This window comes from Scyliorhinus canicula, chromosome 18 (genome assembly GCF_902713615.1).
Source record: "Scyliorhinus canicula chromosome 18, sScyCan1.1, whole genome shotgun sequence".
Lineage (NCBI taxonomy): Eukaryota > Metazoa > Chordata > Chondrichthyes > Carcharhiniformes > Scyliorhinidae > Scyliorhinus > Scyliorhinus canicula.
In genome coordinates, this window is record NC_052163.1 from 23,302,183 (window position 1) to 23,323,887 (window position 21,705).

The window sequence follows — 21,705 nt, forward strand, 5'->3', positions numbered from 1 at the left end:
CTAATCATGGTCGAATCCCTCTGCCAAAGCTTGTCCTGGAGACTTTTTACAATCAACAACTTGGGGACCGTATTATTAACTGTGCCTCACATGACCATCAGTTCACTCCAACTGCAAGCTCAAACCTGTGGCCATAATGAATGGCATTGTACCTGTGGTAGAAATTAAACCATCTTTGAAGCAGCCAGTCTTAATTTTGATAAACACTGTGGCGCATGGAATTATTCCTTATTATCAGGTTGCTGAGATTTCCATCATATTTTGCACTGTACCCCAGATCATGAATGAGAAAATGAAAACTCACTGACATCAGGAATATTTTCATTGCAACTGTCAGTATCTGTGCAATCATCTACTGATGTGAAAGCATCGTCATCAATAGAATATCTGTTGCTGTGAAAATACAAAGACAAGATTAGAGTTCCGTACTACAGAAGGTTTCTCCTCCCAGTTTTCTTTTGCCCTTTCCCTCCCGAAGACGTTGACACTTTTTTTAGGAGTTGTGTTCTTTGCTGGTTGTTACTTTATCCAAATGATCACTCTTCATGTTTGAGCCCAGAAGATGAGTGTTTGTAGACCATTGACTGGCTCAGCATGTCATAGATAGTATTGAGAAATAAAAGCACTGGCTGGTTCTCTCCCCCGCTCATGGGGTGTATTGAGGTGAATTATAGTAGGCCCTACCTGGAGGCCAGCTGATCAACACCATTTTAATCTTCTCTAGAAATGGCCATGAAGTTGTGGCATTGTCATAAACCCCCTTTAGGGATTGCAACTCATGGTTTTACCCAGTCTGACCTTTTTCTGACTCCGATTGACCCTTCACAGTCCTCTGAAGCCACTCAGCTGTGCCAAACCGCTGGCTGCAGCAACTCAGGATGAAGTCCCACCACCACCTTCTCAGGGCAACCAGGGAGGGCAATAAGTTCCAGCCTGGCAAGCAATGCCCGCATCCCCAGAATGAATAAAGTAATCATCCATCGGTCCTCTTAATTCAATGGTGAGTATAGACTCACAGAAAGGAAGTTCTTTAAAGCACCACGTAATGGTCTTTTATAGAGGCTGCCCTCGAAAGGGTGTGTGTGCTGTCCCTCTCACCTGAATGATTCTTCCATGGCATCTTCAGTTTGGCGTCTGTAGAGAGATTCCTTGCTGGGTGGCTCAACAAATGAAGAGCTGACACTACTCACTGACTCACAGCTCTCCGTTTTCTTTAGATTTGTATAAAACTGTAAATGAAACAAACTGGCCAATCAGAAAAGTAATTAAACACACAGCTACGTGACAGACACATGACAAATCATTGGGACTCCAGGATGAATCGATGAAATCTTAAAATTACAGCGAGACCATTTAGCTGTGAAATCAATAAACACTTCTTCCATACAAAGGATAGGAGCAATCTCAAACTCTCTCCTCAGAAAGACTCATGGATGCACAGTCAATTAGAAATTTCAGGACCGAGGTCAATAGATCTAATGGACCAGGCTTGAGGGACTCAATAACTTCTGCCTGTTCCGGAAAGTTCTGGCGGTTTTACATGTTATTGTCCCGGTAATAACTTTCCTCACATACTCTTATACAACTTCCAACTTCAACCAGAGATTTTGAATTAAAATTAAGCAAAAGAAAATAAATGAAGAACAAGTTGAAATAATCAAAAAGCAATAAATAATAATAATAATCTTTATTATTGTCACAAGTAGGCTTCCATTAACACTGCAGCGAAGTTACTGTGAAAAGCCCCTAGTCACCACATTCCGGCACCTGTTCGGGTACGCAGAGGGAGAATTCAGAATGTCCAATTCACCTTAAAGCACATCTTTTGGGACTTGTGGGAGGAAACCGGAGCGACCGGAGGAAACGCACGCAGACACGGGTAGAACGTGGAGACTCCGCACAGACAGTGACCCAAGCCGGGAATCGATCCTGGGACCCTGGAGCTGTGAAGCAACAGTGCTAACTATTGTGCTACCATGCAAGATATGTTTGTAGATACAAGTGTTACATTTGAAGATGAGAAACTGGCCAGCTGTTTCATTGACCCTGTTCTGTAGTAATTGTGTAATTTCTATACACCATGACCCCGATATCATGCCCACAGATGTGCACTTTCTCACCCCAAGACATCTGACAGCAAATAGGAGCAGAACCCAAGCTAATGTTTCTCTCCTTAACTTATTGAAGCCAGCTATAGTTCAACATGACTGACCTCGGTGAAGTCAACTAACTCATCACAGAGAGAGAGTTGAATCTTCACCTTCATTATCTGTTTGACTCAATGACATATCACACGATATATGTAAATATGGGTATATACATTCATATCTATATTCCCATATTTGCCGGTAGATATATGCCTGCCTATATTTATTTATTTATTTTAAATTTAGAGCACCCAATTTTCTTTCCAATTAAGGGGCAATTTACCGTGGCCAATCCACCCACCCTGCACATAATAATAATAATAATCGCTTATTGTCACAAGTAGACTTCATTGAAGTTACTGTGAAAAGCCCCATCTTTGGGTTGTGGGGGTGAGACCCACGCAGACACGGGGAGAGTGTGCAAACTCCACACGGACAGTGACCCGGGGCTGGGATAGAACGTGGGTCTTCAGCGCCATAGGCAACAGTGCTAACCACTGCGCCGCCCTACCTGCCTATATTTATAACTGAGTTAAATTTTGTACAATGTGATGTAATGAAACTGACATGTTGCACACAATAATATTTTGAAAAGATTCAAGGAGAGAAACAGAAAAAGTACATTTTTGGCAATCGGCGACCCACCCACAAAATAGCAATCTGACAATTCCTGCAATCTCATTAATGACTTGTTCATTAAGGGGACAAGCCTGGGTGCACGATGAGCAGATGGAAGAGAGGAATAGAAGGATACGTTGATAGGATTAGGTGACATTGGTGGGAGGAGGCTCAACTGGTGGAGACCAGTTCGGCCAATTTACAAGTTTCTGCGCTATGAATTCTGTGCATTTATCTCATATTCGGACTGGTTTTCACTGCGGATTTTTACAATTTCCAGGTTAGCCTGCAGCACCTCTTCGGAATGGCAACACAACACAGTCTCCCTCTTTGAACAGTTATTCCAAGTGGAAACTATATGAAAGATTTGGTCACATACATCACCCTGGCTGCTGCAGCTGCTGTCATCACTGTCACAGCTGATGGTTCGTGGATTCACTGCTTGCAGACGCTTCAGTTTGGGCTTCTCACGTGGTGGGGTTTTATTATTTGTTACTTTCTGTTAAGGAATAAAGGAAGGAAAATTGAAGCAACTATGTTCAGCTTTTCTGTTATAATAAAGTAAACAACAAACTTGCGAAAACAATTAGTTTCATCATGAGCGTCCTTCATTTCATTTTTTAAAATTTAGAGTTCATTTTTTCCAATTTAGGGACAATTTAGCATGGCCAATCCACCTGCCCTGCACATCTTTGGGTTGTGGGGGTGAGACCCACGCAGACACGGGGAGAATGTGCAACCTCCACACGAACCTGGATCCAGAGCGAACCTGGGATCTCGGCACCGTGAGGCAGCAATGCTAACCACTAAGCCACCGTACTGCCTTAAGTGTCCTTCATTTCTAATGAGGTTTATTCAGCCATCACAATGATAATTGAGTGCATCATTGGCATGTTAAAGGTAGGCTTCAGAAGCCTGCATCAGGCTGGCTGCATCTTGCAATATTGTCATGCTGGATTTCAGGATCATTGTTATTTATTGCAAGGTGTACGATTGATTTACAAAAACGACCTATTTTTCAAGGTCTCAGGAGGAGAAATGTCGATCTACATGACCAACACAACTCAACATCATCAGCATGACAATAATGTGCAAGACAACATGTCGCGAGGCATTTGTCCAGGCTCATGCAGGAGAGGTTTATTTCAGGTTTCAGTCTTGGCTCAGTGGTAGCGCTCTAACTTGTGACAAGAGGTCATAGGTTCAATCTGCACTCCAGAGACATGGGGGCCTAACCTCAGAGCTCCCCAGCATCAGAATTCAGAGGTACCCCAAATGTACACTGGGGAATCCCTCTCAAAATGTCACAGGTAGGCATTTGCATGGCAATTGCCCAGAAGTGCCAACATCCCCTAGGCAATAGCCCTGCACTTTGAACCATCCTAAAATGTGATTTAAATCACCAACTTCATATGGTTCCCAGAGGTTTGCACTAAATTTACTCAGAAAACTATCTGCTAACTTCTGGGTAACTATTGTAAAGAACCAGATCAACCGACCAACAGGACACCCGCACACTCCCAACCTCTCAAGGGACACCCTAATCTTCTTCAATATGGACCACCTCCCTCAAACACCACCCTCTGGCAGCACAGTGGTTAGCCAGGGTCCCAGGTTTGATTCCCGTTTGGGTCACTGTCTGTGCAGAGTCTGCATGTTCTCCCTGTGTCTGCGTGAGTTCCGCCGGGTGCTCTGGTTTCCTCCCACAAGTCCCAAAAGACGTGCTGTTAGGTGAATTGGACATTCTGAAGTCTCCCTCTGTGTACCCGAACAGGTGTCGGGTGTGGCGACTAGGGGATTTTCACAGTAACTTCATTGCAGTGTTAATGTAAGCCTACTTGTGACAATAATAAAAATAATTCTTATAAACCCGACCCAAACTCCACCAATGTGACCTGACTCACTTCTCTACACTGCTTATGAATACCACATCCTCCCACCTGCCCCACCCTGCCCTGCCCCACTATGGTCCGATAGTCACATGACCATATGACCATCATATGGTCAGAATTAGGGATGTTCTCTGATGATTGCACAATGTTCAGCACCATTCACATTCTGAGGCAATCCATCTCCAAATGCAGCAAGACATGGACAATATCCAGGCTCTGGCTGACAAGTAGCATTCATGCCACATAAATGTCAGGTAATGACCATCTTCAACAAGAGAGAATCTAACCATCACCCCTTGACATTCAATGACATTGCCATCGCTGAATCCCCCACTATCAACATCCTGAGGGTTACTCATTGACCAGAAGATGAACTGGACCAGCCGGTGAAACATCCAGTGTCAGCATACTTCAGGATGATTGGGCAGTTGCAGTCAAATCTGCAACTTCAGGAACAATCTGCAAACCCTTGCACTGCGGTGTAGTGACTGGATCAATGCCCCCATCATTGGGCGTTGTTCCTTTGTTTTGTGTTTGAGCCCCAATTAGTGGCTCGTCCTCATCTGATATGACAATAGATGCTTCGTCCTTCGCTGTCGAACTGCACGCAGATGTATCCATCTGTTCTTCTAGTACATCTTTTGGTGGAGTGGCCTCGAGTGTTGGGGAGTCTGCTGCAGGAACCATTTTGTTGGCATGAGATGATTCACCATAAGCCTTTGGAGCCAGTTTCTCTAGGATGGGATTATTTCTGCAGTTATCAGTCTGTTTGCAGTTGAGTTGCTTCCATCTGATGTGTCTGTTACTGCAATCTCACTTTCAGCCTCTGCATACGCCATCTTAGAACTTTCACACATATGGTTGTTCTGCGCAGACTGGGCGCCCCTTGTGATCACCTCGTTACTCCGGCCAAACCACCTGAATAGCGTTTCATAGACTTCCTGTTTAGCTCATCATGAGTCTCCACTTACCTCATCGTAATCACGGTCATCATAATTATATTCATAGTACTCATCATTGGAGTCATAATCATCTGCAGCGGCTTCTCCTGTAGTGTACGACATTGCACGTGGAATTATGTGTTCGCGCAAGAAGTGACCAATTTTAAAGTCAGCAGCGAGTCTTGCTGCAGAACCTTCGTCCAGCACTCTGTACTCTGGAACTTCAGGAGGACTGAAAAAGTTGAAGAAAGAGTCATTTGGTACAGTTTTCATCCCTGTTTTATCAGTACCCCGACCCTTATGCTTCTGCTTCGTTTTAATGGTTTTCAGTGTGACTTTTTCCTTTCGTCCAGTCGTTTTGACACCTTGTGCATCCCGTGATTTCTGGTTCATCAAAAAATTAAAAATCTAACTCATCAGTACATGACTCCAGCTGGCACGCTTTTGTGATGATCTCATTTGTGAAATACTCATTCGGCTCAAACTTAAACTCCAGAGTGAAGCTCATTGCCTGTTCAGGCTTTTGTAGATGCTTTAATATAGGGTCGTCATGTTCTTGTATCATATCGCTGAGTGTATTTGCATTTTTTAGACTGTTAACCAAACTTATGGAGTTCCCTTTGGATCCTCCATCTCTTCATCTGGTTTATCTTCCTCCACTTTAACTTTCGTTTGTATCTCATCGGATAACTGCACCATTATATCTCATTGCGAGTCACAATGATCCTCTGTTGCTGAGCTGTCTGGAATATACAGCTGCACAACTAGGCTCAGTGTTTCACACGCATCCACTCCTATGATGGACTCGTGCTCCATGTCCACAATGGAAAATGGTATGTTTATTGTGTACCCTTCAAGTTCACATGCTCCCAGCGTCTCAATCTCATGCCCTTTGTAGTCTTTCAGTAGTCTGGTTTGATTGAGGACTTTTGGTTTAACTCACAGCCTGTTCAAATTAGACAAACTAAGAAGGCTCCCATGTCGAGCTTGCATTTGTCATTGTGACATTCAGTATCACTGGAATCATCCATCTGTCTTCGATGGTTTCAGCATCACCAACACTATTGCCGTGACTGGTCAATAGGACTTCTTTGCTCTGCATTTTTGGCGTCGCCATGATCTTAGACAAAATCAGGTCAATAAAAAATAGGTCTTGAATGGACATCTCATCAATTGCGTTGACTGTTCCTGTTCGGTCTACGGCAGAATGCGAGAAACATTGCTTCGCAAAATGATTTGGAACACAATTTCCCAAATGCTGGACATTGCCCTGGCCCATGTCAATTGTTATATCGCTGGCATAAGATGGCGGATGCGGTCGGCCACTTAAAATGGCTGCCTGCATTGAGACCACATTTCTTATTTGACTGCGTCACAGTGCTGATGGCACTGGCACCTTCTTCCAGTTTGGCACCAAAATGTTTTAGGTTGAGCACGCTAATCTGCTGCACAGCTAGCTCACATAGCATGGCATATCTTGATAGCATTTTCTAGTTGCAGTTCTTCCCTTAACCTATCACGTACCTTGTCATTCGATATCCCGAACACAATCTGATTTTAAAGTACTAAAGTTGCACAACTGTGCCTTCAATCGCAAGTCAGTTAAAAAACTATCCAAAGATTCGCCAGGTTTTTGGGTATGCATATGAAATATATAACATTCAAACGTTTCATTTTTCTTCGAAGAGCAGTGCTCAAAGTACTTTATTATTTCCTTGAAGCTCCTGCTTTCTTCTTCGCTGTTAAACGCGGAAGTATTGTAAATCTCTATTGCTCAAGGACCTGCTACCGTGAGCAGCAATGCAATGCGCCTCTCGTCAGGCTGTGCATGCAGGCCAAGAGTGGCAACATAGAGCCTAAATTGTTGCGTAAAAACGCAGCAATTTTAATCTCTGTTACCGGTGACTTGAAGCTGGTGGGGTAGCTTCAAACCGTCCATCTCTAACTTCACAGTCTTCCCTTCTGTCGAGTTTCAGTTGCCCGTAGTTTACCAGGTAGGCAGAATAATTTTTGTTTCTCTTCCTTCGGCCTGCTTCGCCACGTCTTCTCCATTGTTACCTTTAATTGTTCAACGCTCTTGGTACCATGTTATGTTCCATGTTATGGCTGTAGTACAGATGGACACAGAACATCTAGTTCTTGGACTAGTAAGGTGATTTATTAACACTATTAACAGGTGGAAAGATAACTAACAAATTGTGATATAGACAGTAACGAATACATGAATTCTCCTGGAGCTGTTCCTAGTGCGACTTTCCTCACATACATCTTACTACCAACTCGCAGGTATCTCAAGTCACGTGATAGAGATTGCATTGCTAACTAGATACAGCACTGTGCACAGCCATATCACCACAGTTATCTTGCTCTGGATCTTTGTGGTATTTATGGTTATAGGCACAACACCACTGTGTTGAAGTGCCAACCCACCAACCGCAACATGTAACCTCACTTAAAAGGGCTCCAAAGAGCCTGCATCTACTGGAGCTCTAGGCCAGGCACTTCCTAGAATTCCAGGGAATGTGAGGGCAACATGAAAGTGAAGGTTACCCCGGCTCTCCATCCCTTTTTCTTTACTCTTGTGGCCAATAAATTGCACAACACCTGGGAACGCAAGTCAGGAAAATTAGACCATGTTTTTAGAAGGTCATGCTATTTTAGAGATTAAGTGTGGCCTCCATTTACTTCGCTACAAGTGACAGTGAAAATCCCAGCCCTTGCTTCAGAATAATGACTGAAAAATAGTCCTACCTCCTGTCTGTCCCTGCTTGACCTTAACTGCAGGATTTCCTTATTCAACTCACGATATGTGTCCTGTAGTTCAATAACTTGTCGACGACATAAATCCTTGTCCATGATCATTTTGCTAATTTGCAATTGGGCCTCATCCCTCGCTCCATAAGCCTGTGGAAAAATAAGAAAAGGTATTTTCTACACATCGCTCTCATTGCCTGTTACTATAAGAGAGCTTATGGTTTCTCTAAAAATGGCGCTAACCAAGGGACCATATAGTTGCATCACCTTTTTCATTAAACTGTGATATTACCATTGTGACAATGTGCTTATGTTTACTGTGTGTAATTTTCTTTTTTTGTTTTTAAATTTAGAATACCCAATAATTTTTTCTCCAATTAAGGGGCAATTTAGCGTGGCCAATCCACCTAAACTGCACATTTTTGGGTTGTGGGGGTGAAAACTCCACACAGACAGTGACCCAGGGCCAGGATTCGAACCCGGGTCCTCAGCGCCGCAGTCTCAGTGCTAACGCATGCTGCCCCTCATTGGGTGTAATTTAATGCGCAAAAAATAGATTCCCATTTAGGTTTTAGAGCGGGGCCTTGAGAATGGCCCTGCTATCAAATCGGACTCTGTCTTTTTTTCTGGCCTCGGTAGGGAACCTCACACTGATGCTGCACTTACCTCACTTCCTGCACTTACCTCACTTCCTGCACTTACCTCACTTCCTGCACTTACCTCACTTCCTGCACTTACCACTTAGGGGGTCTTAGGATATCCTCAACCCACCTCTTTCAGGGCAGGGCAACCCACCCGGATATGACACCTGCATGGACAACCTGGCACCTGCGCACCGGCAGCCTGGCAACCTGGCAGTCTACCTTCCAGCTTGGCAGTGCCACCCAGGCATCCTGCCAATGCCAAGATGCCCAGGTGTCAGCAGGTGTGCCAGGGTACCACTGACCACCCAGAGACCTCCAATGTCCTGGGAGAACCCCCCATGTGCTGTTACGCCTGGTCGACATATTTACATAGAATTTACAGTGCAAAAGGAGGCCATTCAGCCCATCGAGTCTGCACCAGCTCTTGGAAAGAGCACCCTACCCAAGGTCAACACCTCCACCCTATCCCCATAACCCAGTAACCCCACCCAACACTGAGGGCAATTTTGGACACTAAGGGCAATTTATCATGACCAATCCACCTAACCTGCACATCTTTGGACTGTGGGAGGAAAGCGGAGCACCCGGAGGAAACCCACGCACACACGGGGAGGATGTGCAGACTCCGCACAGACAGTGACCCAAGCTGGAATCGAACCTGGGATCCTGGAGCTGTGAAGCGATTGTGCTATCCACAATGCTACCGTGCTGCCAGGTAAATGAGACTCTGACGTAAATATGTTCATCTGGATCTCACCCAGCGAGGCCAAGATCCAGATGTCTCATGAGATCTAATGAGATCTCACAAGGCATTCGGAGCACCGCAAATCTCGAAGGAGAGTCCTCTCGTGAGATTTAACAGCCTTGTCACGTCACCGAGTCGAGCGTGACGAGGCCATTCCATTGAGCCCACTGTCTTGTTACAATAATAAATGTTCTTGGAGTCCAAGGGCCTGGGAGTTCAATAATAAAATGCCAAATTATACTTCCAGCGATGAACTGAAGGACATTATTTCATACCTATGATCTGAAATGAAGGGGGTGACTAAGGGCTAAGGGCGTGATTCAACGGCCATGCTGCGCCTGAAAAGCAGCTCGCCGCAGCGCAGCATGGCTGGTGAAAGCCGGGAGACCCCCACTCCCGGGATCTACTTGGTTACCTCACGAGATCCAACGCAATCTCGTGAGACGGTGCGATGTAAACCCCGTCCACAATTGACGGGATCACTTGGCGTATCTGTATATTGGAGCAAGGCAGTGAACCGTTGGAATGCACGCTTAGTCATTTTATCGCATAGGGCGTTCGGGCTGGGGGGATGATTGGGGATTGTTTCAGGGATCTCGGAGATCGGAACGGCATTTAAAAATCGCGCCTGATCTCTTGCTACAATGCGGAGTTCTGGAGAGTGGCGCCCCCCCCACTGTACATAATGGGGCTATGTGTGTCCTTGACCATGCGATCCCTGTTCAGGCCCCGTATTCACCTGTGAGTGCCGGGAAACACGCAGCAATTCCCATTGTGTTTCCCATTGCTATTCCCATTGCGATTCCCATTGCGATTCCCATTGTGTTTCCCATTGCAATTCCCATTGCGATTCCCATAGCGATTCCCATTGCGATTCCCATTGCAATTCCCATTGTGTTTCCCATGCGATTCCCATTGCGATTCCCATTGCAATTCCCATTGCAATTCCCATTGCAATTCCCATTGTGTTTTCCATTGCAATTCCCATTGCGATTCCCATAGCGATTCCCATTGCGATTCCAATTGCGATTCCCATTGTGTTTCCCATTGCAATTCCCATTGTGTTTCCCATTGCGATTCTCATTGCGATTCCCATTGTGTTTCCCATTGCAATTCCCATTGTGTTTCCCATTGTGTTTCCCATTGCAATTCCCATTGCAATTCCCATTGCAATTCACATAGCGATTCCCATTGTGTTTCCCATTGTGTTTCCCATTGCAATTCCCATTGCGATTCCCATTGCGATTCCCATTGTGTTTCCCATTGTGTTTCCCATTGCAATTCCCATTGCGATTCCCATTGCAATTCCTATTGTGATTCCCACTGCGATTCTCCGAAACGTAGTAATTTTTTTGGAGTTTGGGGAGATTCTCACTTAGTGGGCATGATTTTCCCAAAATTGAACAAAGTCCCCTCGAGAGCGCGTGCTTCCTATCGCTCACAGTGCCGGGAAACACATGGCTATTCAATGTGAGTCGCGTAGTTTAAGGGGCCTGAACGGGGAATGCACGGCCGAGGCCACACATAGCCCCGTTTTGTACAGTGGGCTATACGGAACTCCCCATTGTAACCTCCAAGGCCCCGGCCTCCCCTCCAGCCTGAACGCACTATGGGAGGCCCCAGCCCCTCCTGCATCCCCTCAACACCCATATCGGGCAACCCTTGGCCTGATCAGGCACATGCAAAAAATGCCAGCTTGGCACTTTGGCAGCGTTATTTGCCTAATTAGTCAAATGGGGCTGGATTTTTCGATTCTGAGGCCATGTCCCTAGGCCGGGGTGGGAACGGTGGCGTTTTACACCAGAAAACTGGCGCGAAATGGCCACCGATTCCCCATTTTGCTGGGGGCTAGCAGGAAGGCAGCGTACAGCACCTGGCTCTAGCTGCCGATACGCCCCGGAGAATTGTTGGATCCGTGGCTGCCCATGAGTTCCCGCCGGATGAGACCATGAGAGACCCACGCCATCGGGAACTTGGCTGGTCGGGGCGGAGCATCGGGGTGGGGGCCTCAGGTAATGTCCAGAGGCCGTCAATACGTGGCGTATTCTGGTGTAAACTTGGATTCTCCGGCTGTCTGTCGAACACGATTTTGGCGTCTCTGACTGGAGAATCTAGCCCAGGCATTTTCAATGTAGCCACCTTGAGTGGCCACGTCCCGATTTCAAAATGAATACTCGCAAAGAGTGCAGGGAAAAATAGACAGCACTAGAAAAACAAGCAGGTGCAAGGTGTGATGATATGATCTGCATACTCGTCTGCCATTGGGCCAGAACGTCGGCTTACCATTGGCCCTGGTCGGTCATGTGCCTCTCGACCGATTGGCCGAGAGGCTGAGTTAACCACGCCTCTATCAACGAGGTATAAATGCTCAGAAGCCTGACGATCGGCCTTTTCCACTGTAGACGATCGCCAGGCTGTGTTCTAGTTAATTAAAGCCTGACATTGGTAAATCACTCGCCTCGCGTGCAATTGATGGTGCATCACAAGGTTCCTGTGGATTGGAACTTGCAGAACCCAGACAGAACTGAAACTACTAGCCATTAGCATAGTAATGAGCTATCTCAGGGGACAAAAAGAAACATTGAAACAATCGGTACCAGGACAGAATCCCCGGCGCCAGCGGAGGCTAAAACAAAGGCAGGCCAACGGTTACATAGAGCCCGCCCAACGATCAGGGAACGACCCTGTTATTGGAGAGAATCGATACAAACGATTGGTACATGGTCCAATTAATTGGGACCAAGTCCAGGACAGCCCCGAAGGGCGCGAAACCCCTGGGGGTATAAAACAGAGTCCCCAAGGTCAGTTCGCTCTCTTGAGAACTCTTACCTTCTCCATCTTCACCTTGCCATTTGGCTCTCAGCGACGAGAGGCCCGCCAAGCACCAGCCAAGTAAGTCTAAGGTCAACGCACGCTACGAGATAGGCGCTCCTAGCTACTATTCTATACCAGTTCGAAACCAGCAGTATCAGAACCGGACAACGGCCATTGTTCTTCTGACTGAGTGGGCCACTCGAAGCCAAGTATAGGCTTTCAGTAGTAGTTGTAGTTTAGTGAGTAGAATTTGTGCATGAGTAATAATTGACCGTGTGTGTAAATAAATGTGCATTGATTTCAAACTTACTAACTGGTGTATCGAGTCATTGAGCAGTATTCGGCTTTGAACCTTGTGGCGGTATCAGAAAGATACCTGGCGACTCTTGAGCAAAGGTAATTAAAACAGAGCAAATTAAGGGAAAGCATAACGAGCAACAGCAAAGTCAGGGTCACGACCCATGGGTGGGTCGCGGGCGGGTGTCGGGGGTCGCGGAGCCGTCTGTCGCGGAGTTCCTGATCGCACAAATCTGCACGCAACAGCCGCAGCAGTCGGCTTTTAACAATGCCGGCTGCGAGTGGCCTTCAAAATGACGAGCGCCACTATCCAAAAAAACTGCGGGCGCACTGCACATGCGTGCCCGCTCATCGGTGCGCATGCGCAGAATTTGCTCAATCGGAGTCGCAGGAGAAGGTTTTTTAAAAATTCAATGTAATCTTCCTGCCTAAAGGGAGGCAGAAAACAGGTCACGACCCCCCCCCCCCCCCCCCCCCCCCGGAATGGTGGGTCGCGAATGTCGGCTGGCGTGCGTCGCGAAGGTCAGGCCGCGTGAGACGCGAAGGTTGGACGGTGTGTGTCGCGAAGGTCGGCCGGCGTGGCTCGCGGAGGTCGGCCGGCGTGGGTTGCAAAGGTCGGCAGGCGTGGGTCCCAAAGGTTGGCCGGTTGGTAAAAATGGGTCCTTGGAAATAAAGTTTGAAAAACACTGATCTAGCCCATGGTTCTTTCTTTGGCTAGGGTAATTATCTTCCATCTGTTAGTAGTAGGTACTCGGGAAGGTTGAAGTGTATTAAAAAATAATGCTGTGCATAATTTATATCATATATGACCAGCCCAGAACAGTGAAATAAGGATGACCTTAATGGTCATTAATCCAGCCATTCTTACAGTTTATTGTGAGTGTGTATTGCACCACGCGGCATTGAGATATTCCGATCAGGAAGGTTCAGTAATTATCTTTGGTCAATGGTGAAGTAGGCGATGTCTGTCACGGCAGCAGTAGGAATGTTAAATATAGTGTCTATGTCCCAGATAATGGGGAGATAAAAGAAACAAAAGGCAGAGGTTCTTGCTTCCAAGCACCTTCTACGATTCTTGCTGGAAGTGCATGACTGAAGACCATATTATGTTTACCCAAACCATGACTAACTATATTTGAAATATAGCTATTTGGCGGTAGGATTGAAGAGCTGTTGACACCAATACATCTGCAAATGTTACCACCTTCAGTAACGGGAAGGTAAAGATATAATTTAGTTACCACATCACGTTCTTTTTGCAGTTCTAAGACTTGTGCCTGGAGTGAGGTAATTTTATCTTTGTACATATCACAGTCAATCTTCAGCGTAGCACATTCCACCAGCATATTCTCCTTTTCATCCAGGTACTGGAAGGATAGAAGAAAGTACAACAGTTTGAAAGTTTTGGAACTCATGAGAACCTCAGTCCAGGGAGAAGGGAAAGACAAAGGCTGGATTTAGGAATAAAGATCAGATTAAATTTAACAATAAAAGCAATGCACACGTCAGAGTATTGGGTTGCTAAAACATAGGTGGATTAGTTCTGTATTAATGAAGAAAATAGTCATGCTGTAGGTAGCAATTAAGTGCGCACAGTGAAAGCTTTGTGAAGCGGCTTGGGCATTTTTAAATTGTCAATGGTATTTTACAAATGCAAGTTATGGTGGTAAATTTACTGTTTAACCGGACAAACCAGTTCCCTTAATATATTTTGATTTTTGTCATTGTTCAGTATCTTCCACTTAAAATGGGATTTCTAATCATGCAATATTCCCAGCCCAATTTCCTAATGCTGGTGGGCGGGAATGGAAATCGGGTTAGGAGCCTCGGGACACCGAGGACTCAGGGGGTTGGTCCTTGGCTTAGAAGTGTGGGATGGGTAAGGGCTTTGGCAGCCGATGTCAGTGATGACAGTGAGAGACAAAGTCTGGGCTCGGGATGCCTTAGGGCTCTTGGCAGACCTATGCTCCTCCTGGCCTACATGGATAGAATAGAAATGTGTTTTTTATAAACAAATTACGATGGACTCTTGTGACCAGTTGGTGCCTCCCATCAGCGGTAGAGAGAATTTCTGTGCGCTTTCCTGAATCCAGAAGGCAAAAACGAATGGCAGCCCAGAGAGGGCTGGTCTGATAGGACCATTACCTTGGAGGTTAAAGCTTGCCTGCGATGGGCAACTTCAAAGTCGGTGAAGATAAGCTGGGCTGGAATGAGGAGGCTGCATGCCAGTACCTGGACGCGGCCTGATCTAAAACACTTGCACACATCATTCTTGCTGTATTCTCTATTCTGCTTTACATGGATGGCTCAGATGCGTAGTGTTGAATAAAGAATACAAAGCTTTGTTAACGAAAAAAGCTATAAATTTATTACGCTACTAACTCAGATTCGCTCACATTCCTAAAGTAGAAGGTTATTATATAAAACTATGCTATCGTTAACTTACAGAACTCTCAAGTATACAACTGCTCTCTATGCCTGACCATCTTCCAGCTCTCTCCTAACTCTTAACTCCTAATCCCAGAATCCCCAAAGTCACATGATATATATGACTGTTCTGTGGTTCCCTCTAGTGGTAAGATGCATTATCATTAACTTGTTAACCCTTTACATCCCAGTCAATATACATATCATGACAATTCTCACCGGGGGAAGGTTGATGTCTTTCATTTCTGATTTCAAAAGGTGGATTAGGATTTGTGTCTGATGGGCAAGAGCTAGTTTGTGATTAAATGTCAGAAGTGCTTGTTTCTCTTTCCAATTTTGCAATGTCTCTTTTAAACCCATCTGCAAAGCTTAATGTTAGCTTGCTCACCTCATTCCTCAGACGCTCAGCCTGATCCAGCTCCAACCGCAGTGAATTCATCTCTTTCATCAGATCCTGCCTGTCCTCCAGAGCTTCTACACGGTCCTGTTCCAAGATATCTATTGTCACCTGTATTTAAAAATGTGAACATTTTCACAATTTTTATGTGAGCTGCATTAATTGGAAGTTTTCTGACAAACATTCCGTACATTGTTATATTCCCCCTGAATGACAGACTTGTTTAGTAATAGGAAAGATGACAGCAAGTGCTGCAAAGACAGATGCTACAGTATAAATTTCATTCAGATGCACAGCGTCTCTGGTTTAGCTAAAATTGCAGCAGTTACCTGATTCCGAAAGACCCACTCCCAAAACTAGGACACATAACTTTCACCGGTAGGGGGACTGCGGGAAATTGGATCGGGCTGTGGTTAGCACATCTGTGGTTAACAGAGGCAGCAGCTCATGTGAAAGCACAGCTACCTTCAAACAAATACAATTTTCATAATTGCGATATCCAACACATGCTTTAGCCTTTCAGGAGAAGATCTAAAACTGCTGGAGTTCTTTGGTAAAGTAGGGCACCCTTTTGGATAGGTCCAAGGACACCTTTGGGAGAGGTAAGGTGCCCTTTGGGAAAGGTCAAGTGTCATTTGGAAGTGTCAAAAGTAGACATGCGAGTAAAAATGGATAAACCCATCAGAATGGTCAAGCTGTCAATGGAACTGTCAAGCTATCAAGACATTTAAATATCCTGACCTTTAAAAAAACATGCTGCAATTTTTAAAAAGGTGCTTGCTATTTCACTATCTGTTGACATAAGCCTGAGGGTCATCATTATATGATTTGAGCTGCATAACTGATTTCATAATGTATTATGATCATAGTGGGGGTGCCTTTAAGTTCACAGTTTGATTGGCAGCTCTAAGTGGTTATAAAGGGCGCGATTGAATGGTCACGCTGCACTTGAAAAGAAGTTCACCACGGTGTGGGTGCCATTTAGAAGGCAGGAGACCCCGCTCTGGGGATCTACCCGGCTCACAACACATTGCAAGATCTAACACAATCTCGTGAGACATTGTGACGTAAACCCTGCCCATTGTGGGGAGGATCACTTTTTGGAAAATCTGACTACTAAAGCGAGACAGCTAGTCTCATTTTAATATGTAGTTTCCCAAGGTACTCGAGGCATTGGGATCTATCTACTCTGGCAAGTGCCATTCAGTACTGGTCTCCACAACGGGCACCAGATGGAAAAGCACTCATGGGAGTCTCCCAGGGGACTGAAGGCCCCAGGTGCGTGCCCTTTGGGCACAGTATTACCCTGGCACTGCTGTTGCCACCTGGGCACCCTGGCATTGCCAGCCTGGCATAGCAATGTCACCTGGGTGCCAGCTTGGCACTTCAAAGGTGCCCAGGTGGCACTGCCAGCCTGGAGGGGGAACTGTCAGGGTGCTAGGTTGGCATTACCAAAGTGCCAAGCTGGCATTGTTTGCACTGTGGCGATGGGGCCACGGGTGCCCTGTGCGGATGTTGGGGTAGGAGGCCTAGGGACCCTCCCATAGGACTTGAAGGTGGTCGGGGGTCACTTTGGGGGCTCCAGCGATTGGGACGCCATTTTTAAATGGCGTCTCGATCATTCGCTACACTGAGGAGTTCCAGCAAGCGGAGCTTCTTCGTGCATAAAATGGGGCAATGCACGGCCTCGGCTGCGCGCTCCCTGCTAAGGCCCCCTATCTAACCTGGGTGCCATTGTGCTTCTCGGGTAAGCCTACTCTGTTTGGGACTTTGGTTCGCCCCATTACCAATGCTTGACAATTTTCCCGTCTCTAAATGGGAGTGAAAATTCAGACCTATGTTACACCAGTGCCTACTCCTTAAAAGCACTTCAATGGCTGTGACGTATACTGGGACATTCTGAAGTCATGTAAGGTTCTATATAAATGCAAATTTGTTCAGTCTTCTTTCGCAAATGCTTTCCTGTACCTGGGGTGATTGAAATAATGGCTATCCAATCTCAATTATAAAAAATCAAACCTTGATATTTGGATTGGCAGGAAAATTGGAAATTAACTGTACTCCAGAAGGCGATGAGAGCAATGAGGGAACCTGAATGTTACAGAAGTTCAAATTGAAAGACTGTAATTAGACCATAATACGTAGGAGCAGAAATGGACCATTCAGTCCATCGAGTCTGCTCCAGCATTCAATGAGATCATACCTGACCTGATATGATAATCCTGAACTCCACTTTCCCACCTTATCCCCATAACTCTTGACTCCCTTTCTGATTAGGAATCTGTCTATCTCAGCCTTGAACATACTTAACAACCCATCCCACTGTGGGAAAGAATTACCCAGGTTCACTACCCTCTGATAGAAGTAATTCCTCCTCATCTCTATCTTAAATAAGAGAGCTTGAGGGAAAGATGATGATGGACAGCTTCATATGCACATTGCATTGTACTTACTGGGTTCAATTGCTGTTTCTGAATCCTTAATCTCAGTTTATCAATTTCTTCTTTTAAATATAAAAGTTCATCTTGTTTAGGCTTGAATGCATCACGCAGCTTAGAGGACATTCTCCGCTCAACATCAAATTCCAGTTTCAATTTCTTGTTCTCCATTGTAAGATTATCCACCTTTAAGTTAAGTCACACACAATTGCCATGAAATCATTTTTGGTCGTTCAACAAGCTGTCCCTTCCAGCTGAATACTATTGGAGAGATTTCTATCGATGTGGCACGAACGATTAAGGAGTTCATTTAATTCAGTGAGTCTCAATGTTTCTTTCTGGTTTGACTACGTCATTCAGACTTATTACCTTCGCAATGAATATAATACTTCAATTAGGCAAGTGATTTGATGCAGGCTATTTCAGCAGAGCACAAATGACAGAGGCTGCTGCAATTCAGTGACCCTGGATCTGCGCCGGCCACAACAGAGAATTGTGCAAGAGCTCCAAATTGGGCTGTACGCCAGGCCGATCACAAGTCACCTGACTTGCTCCACCCTGCGCAAACTGGATCTCACTCTCGCTGGGCGGGATCCAGATCTGTATATTTAAATGAACCATACCTGGAAGCCGGGTTCACCTGGCTCCCGGGACTCAACAGCACAACGGGCCTGAAAGGAATGGGAGTGGAGTGGTAAATATCGGGGCTGCCGATCAAAATGGCATCCCGTTTTGCGAACAGCCGTTCCTGCTGGTCAGATCAGCTCGCCAGCAGGAAATCCCTCTAAATGAGCCCTCGGCAGGGAGAAACTCCCCGTGGCCAAAAAAAAGGCAAAATGGCGTTGAATCGTGGGGTGTTTCTTGCCGCTGCATCCGCTGAGACTCACCCCGCCAGATGTGCCCAAAAGTGGACTTTATCATTTGTCTGCTGAATTGCACCCAGAGTTTTATTAATGGAGCCTCATCAACCAAATGCTTCTGTGTATAATCTTAAAACCAGAATAAAATTATTCTTTCATTTTATTTTTGAACTGTAAGTAACTTTACAATGAATTCTAAGGGCCGATATAACAGATTGTATATACACAAGGTGTTTTCTTTTTTTCTAAAGGGCAAGAGAGATTAATGATGAAACATCAATGTCTAAAATATGTACCTCTAATCCAGCTTTCAGCATTGTTTGCTGGAGACAGTGAATCATTGTGAATTACAGGTGAAGTTTGTGGTTAAATCCTCAAAATAAGAGTAAGGTGGGACAAGTTTCTTAATTATAAACTGATTTAACAGTAGCATATTTTTGACTTTCTTTTAAATTAACTACTAAAGATTCTTAAAGTTTGCATTTAGGTTCTTGTTCATCGGTGACCCAAAGTTTACTTCCTGTTACTGTTTTGGGCCCGTTTTATGTCAAACAGGGTTTAAGGTCTACAATTCATTAAATCATTGGATTGGGGAAGCAGCCGACAGCTTCTTCCCCGCTGTTACCAGACTCCTAAATGACCCTCTTATGGACTGACCTGATTAATACTGCACTCCTGTACGCTTCACCCAATGCCAGTGTCTATAAATTTATTTTGTGTACCTTGTGTTGCCTTATTATGTATTTTCTTTTCATTTTCTTTTATTTTCATGTAATAAATGATCTGTTCGAGCTGCTCGCAGAAAAATACTTTTCACTGTACCTCGGTACACATGACAATAAACAAACAAATTCAAATAATGTAAATTCATTCAAATCACTTATATTAGGTTGTAGAGATCAGTCAGTTACCAAATGTAATTGTTAAAATACAATCTTAATATTTATCAGTGAAATATAAAATGAAATTAAGGGCAGGCCACAAGGACAAAAGGATTGACCATTAGTAATGGCAGAATGGAGACCAATGTTGCAGCTTTCTAATTTGCAAAATATCAATATTGCAAACGAACAAAAATGCTCACCAAATCGACACATCTGCCCTTACCACTGTGATAAGAAATATGCAAGCAGAAATTAAAAGAGCTTTCACTGCCTATTTGTCCACAGTTGCAAAAGTTCACCTTATTTAAGTCAATTGATTTTAGTGGCATCGATTGATCATATGATAATAGAAATGTGACACTGAGGGATGAGGCTAATTCATGACCTACAGCCTCTTGGAAAGTTTATTAAATGTTGGGGGAGGGGAGGGCATCACACCCGCAAAGCCTTTATGCTTCATGTCTCCTTGTTCATATCTAATTATTTCTCAAATTGTGTAATTGCACACAGCTTTTCAACATTGCACAAACAACCTGAAAGCAATCGTGGTTTTATGTAGTTTGACAGCTGCACAATCTTTCAACGCAAGTTAAATTTCTTCAAAAACAGTTTTTTCAACGACATCCTATTATAAAATATTTCAGAGTTTAGAGAGGATAAATGCTTCGCTTATCTTAATATACACTTCAAGCCTCTATGTCGATGCCTTTGATTGACGGCTTATAATAATAATAATCGCTTATTGTCACAAGTAGGCTTCAATGAAGTTACTGTGAAAAGCCCCGAGTCGCCACATTCCGGTGCCTGTTCGGGGAGGCCGGTACGGGAATTGAACCCGCGCTGATGTCATAGAATTTACAGTGCAGAAGGAGGCCATTCGGCCCATCAAGTCTGCACCGGCTCTTGGAAAGAGCACCCTACCCAAGATCAACAACTCCACCCTATCACCATAACCCAGTAACCCCACCCAACACTAAGGGCAATTTTGGACACTAAGGTCAATTTATCATGGCCAATCCACATAACCTGCACATCTTTGGACTGTGGGAGGAAACTGGAGCACCCGGAGGAAACCCATGCACACACGGGGAGGATGTGCAGACTCCGCACAGACAGTGACCCAAGCCGGAATCGAACCTGGGACCCTGGAGCTGTGAAGCATTTGTGCTATCCACAATGCTACCGGGATGGCAATGTTCTGCATTACAAGCCAGCTTTTTAGCCCACTGTGCTAAACCAGTCCCACCTTTTATTCATTTTTAAATATTTGGGAAATATATTGTTTCAGATATGAGTTATGGAATGACTAAATAGCACTTTTGACATGACTTTCTTCCGGGTTAGGAATTAATCAAATGTCGACTGAATTTTAATCCAGTGCTATGTCTACTGTAATTGCTTGCAGTGAGTTTGGCAGCCCAGTTTTGTACTTTTTCTATTTATTTATATTGGTCAATAATTATAAACAGTACAGGCTGCACTAACACATTCCAAATCATATCCAATGCTGGGAGGTATAAACAGAGGTTAGATTATCTTTCGGTTGCGTGTTGGCAGAAAGTTTCCTACATCACTGAGCCTTCCTGTTGCTCAATCTGATGACGGCTGGAGCCTTCATCCTTCGGTATTAGAAAACACCAGCGTGGTGTTTCCAAGAAACCAAAAGAGCAAAGAGCATGGCGTTAACTTCCTTCATTTGAGTCACTGCTGGCCAGCTCTGTGACAGGACAACCAATACTGCTATCGCCCAACATGCAGAACTCTCCATCTCTCCTTTCTCTTCAGTGTTCTGTACTCCCACATGCCGACTTGCGATTATTCATCTAATCATCTCCCAAATCTAATAT

General features: G+C 44.9%; 1 protein-coding gene across 4 annotated transcripts in view; it reads right to left on the reverse strand.

The window, feature by feature from the left end:
* The window catches only part of card14 (caspase recruitment domain family, member 14), a 98,428-nt gene that overhangs the window by 35,682 nt on the left and 41,041 nt on the right, over window positions 1–21,705 (reverse strand). For 3 of the 4 annotated variants that reach the window (XM_038777726.1, XM_038777727.1, XM_038777728.1), the window contains exons 6-12: window positions 18,130–18,300; window positions 15,668–15,787; window positions 14,094–14,219; window positions 8,350–8,502; window positions 3,145–3,264; window positions 1,099–1,229; window positions 305–393 (exon numbers count right to left, since the gene is read on the reverse strand). In XM_038777726.1, coding sequence (XP_038633654.1) covers window positions 305–393; window positions 1,099–1,229; window positions 3,145–3,264; window positions 8,350–8,502; window positions 14,094–14,219; window positions 15,668–15,787; window positions 18,130–18,300 — 910 coding nt within the window. The remainder of the gene's footprint in view (window positions 1–304; window positions 394–1,098; window positions 1,230–3,144; window positions 3,265–8,349; window positions 8,503–14,093; window positions 14,220–15,667; window positions 15,788–18,129; window positions 18,301–21,705) is intronic. The other variant, XM_038777729.1, reaches the window with a different exon arrangement.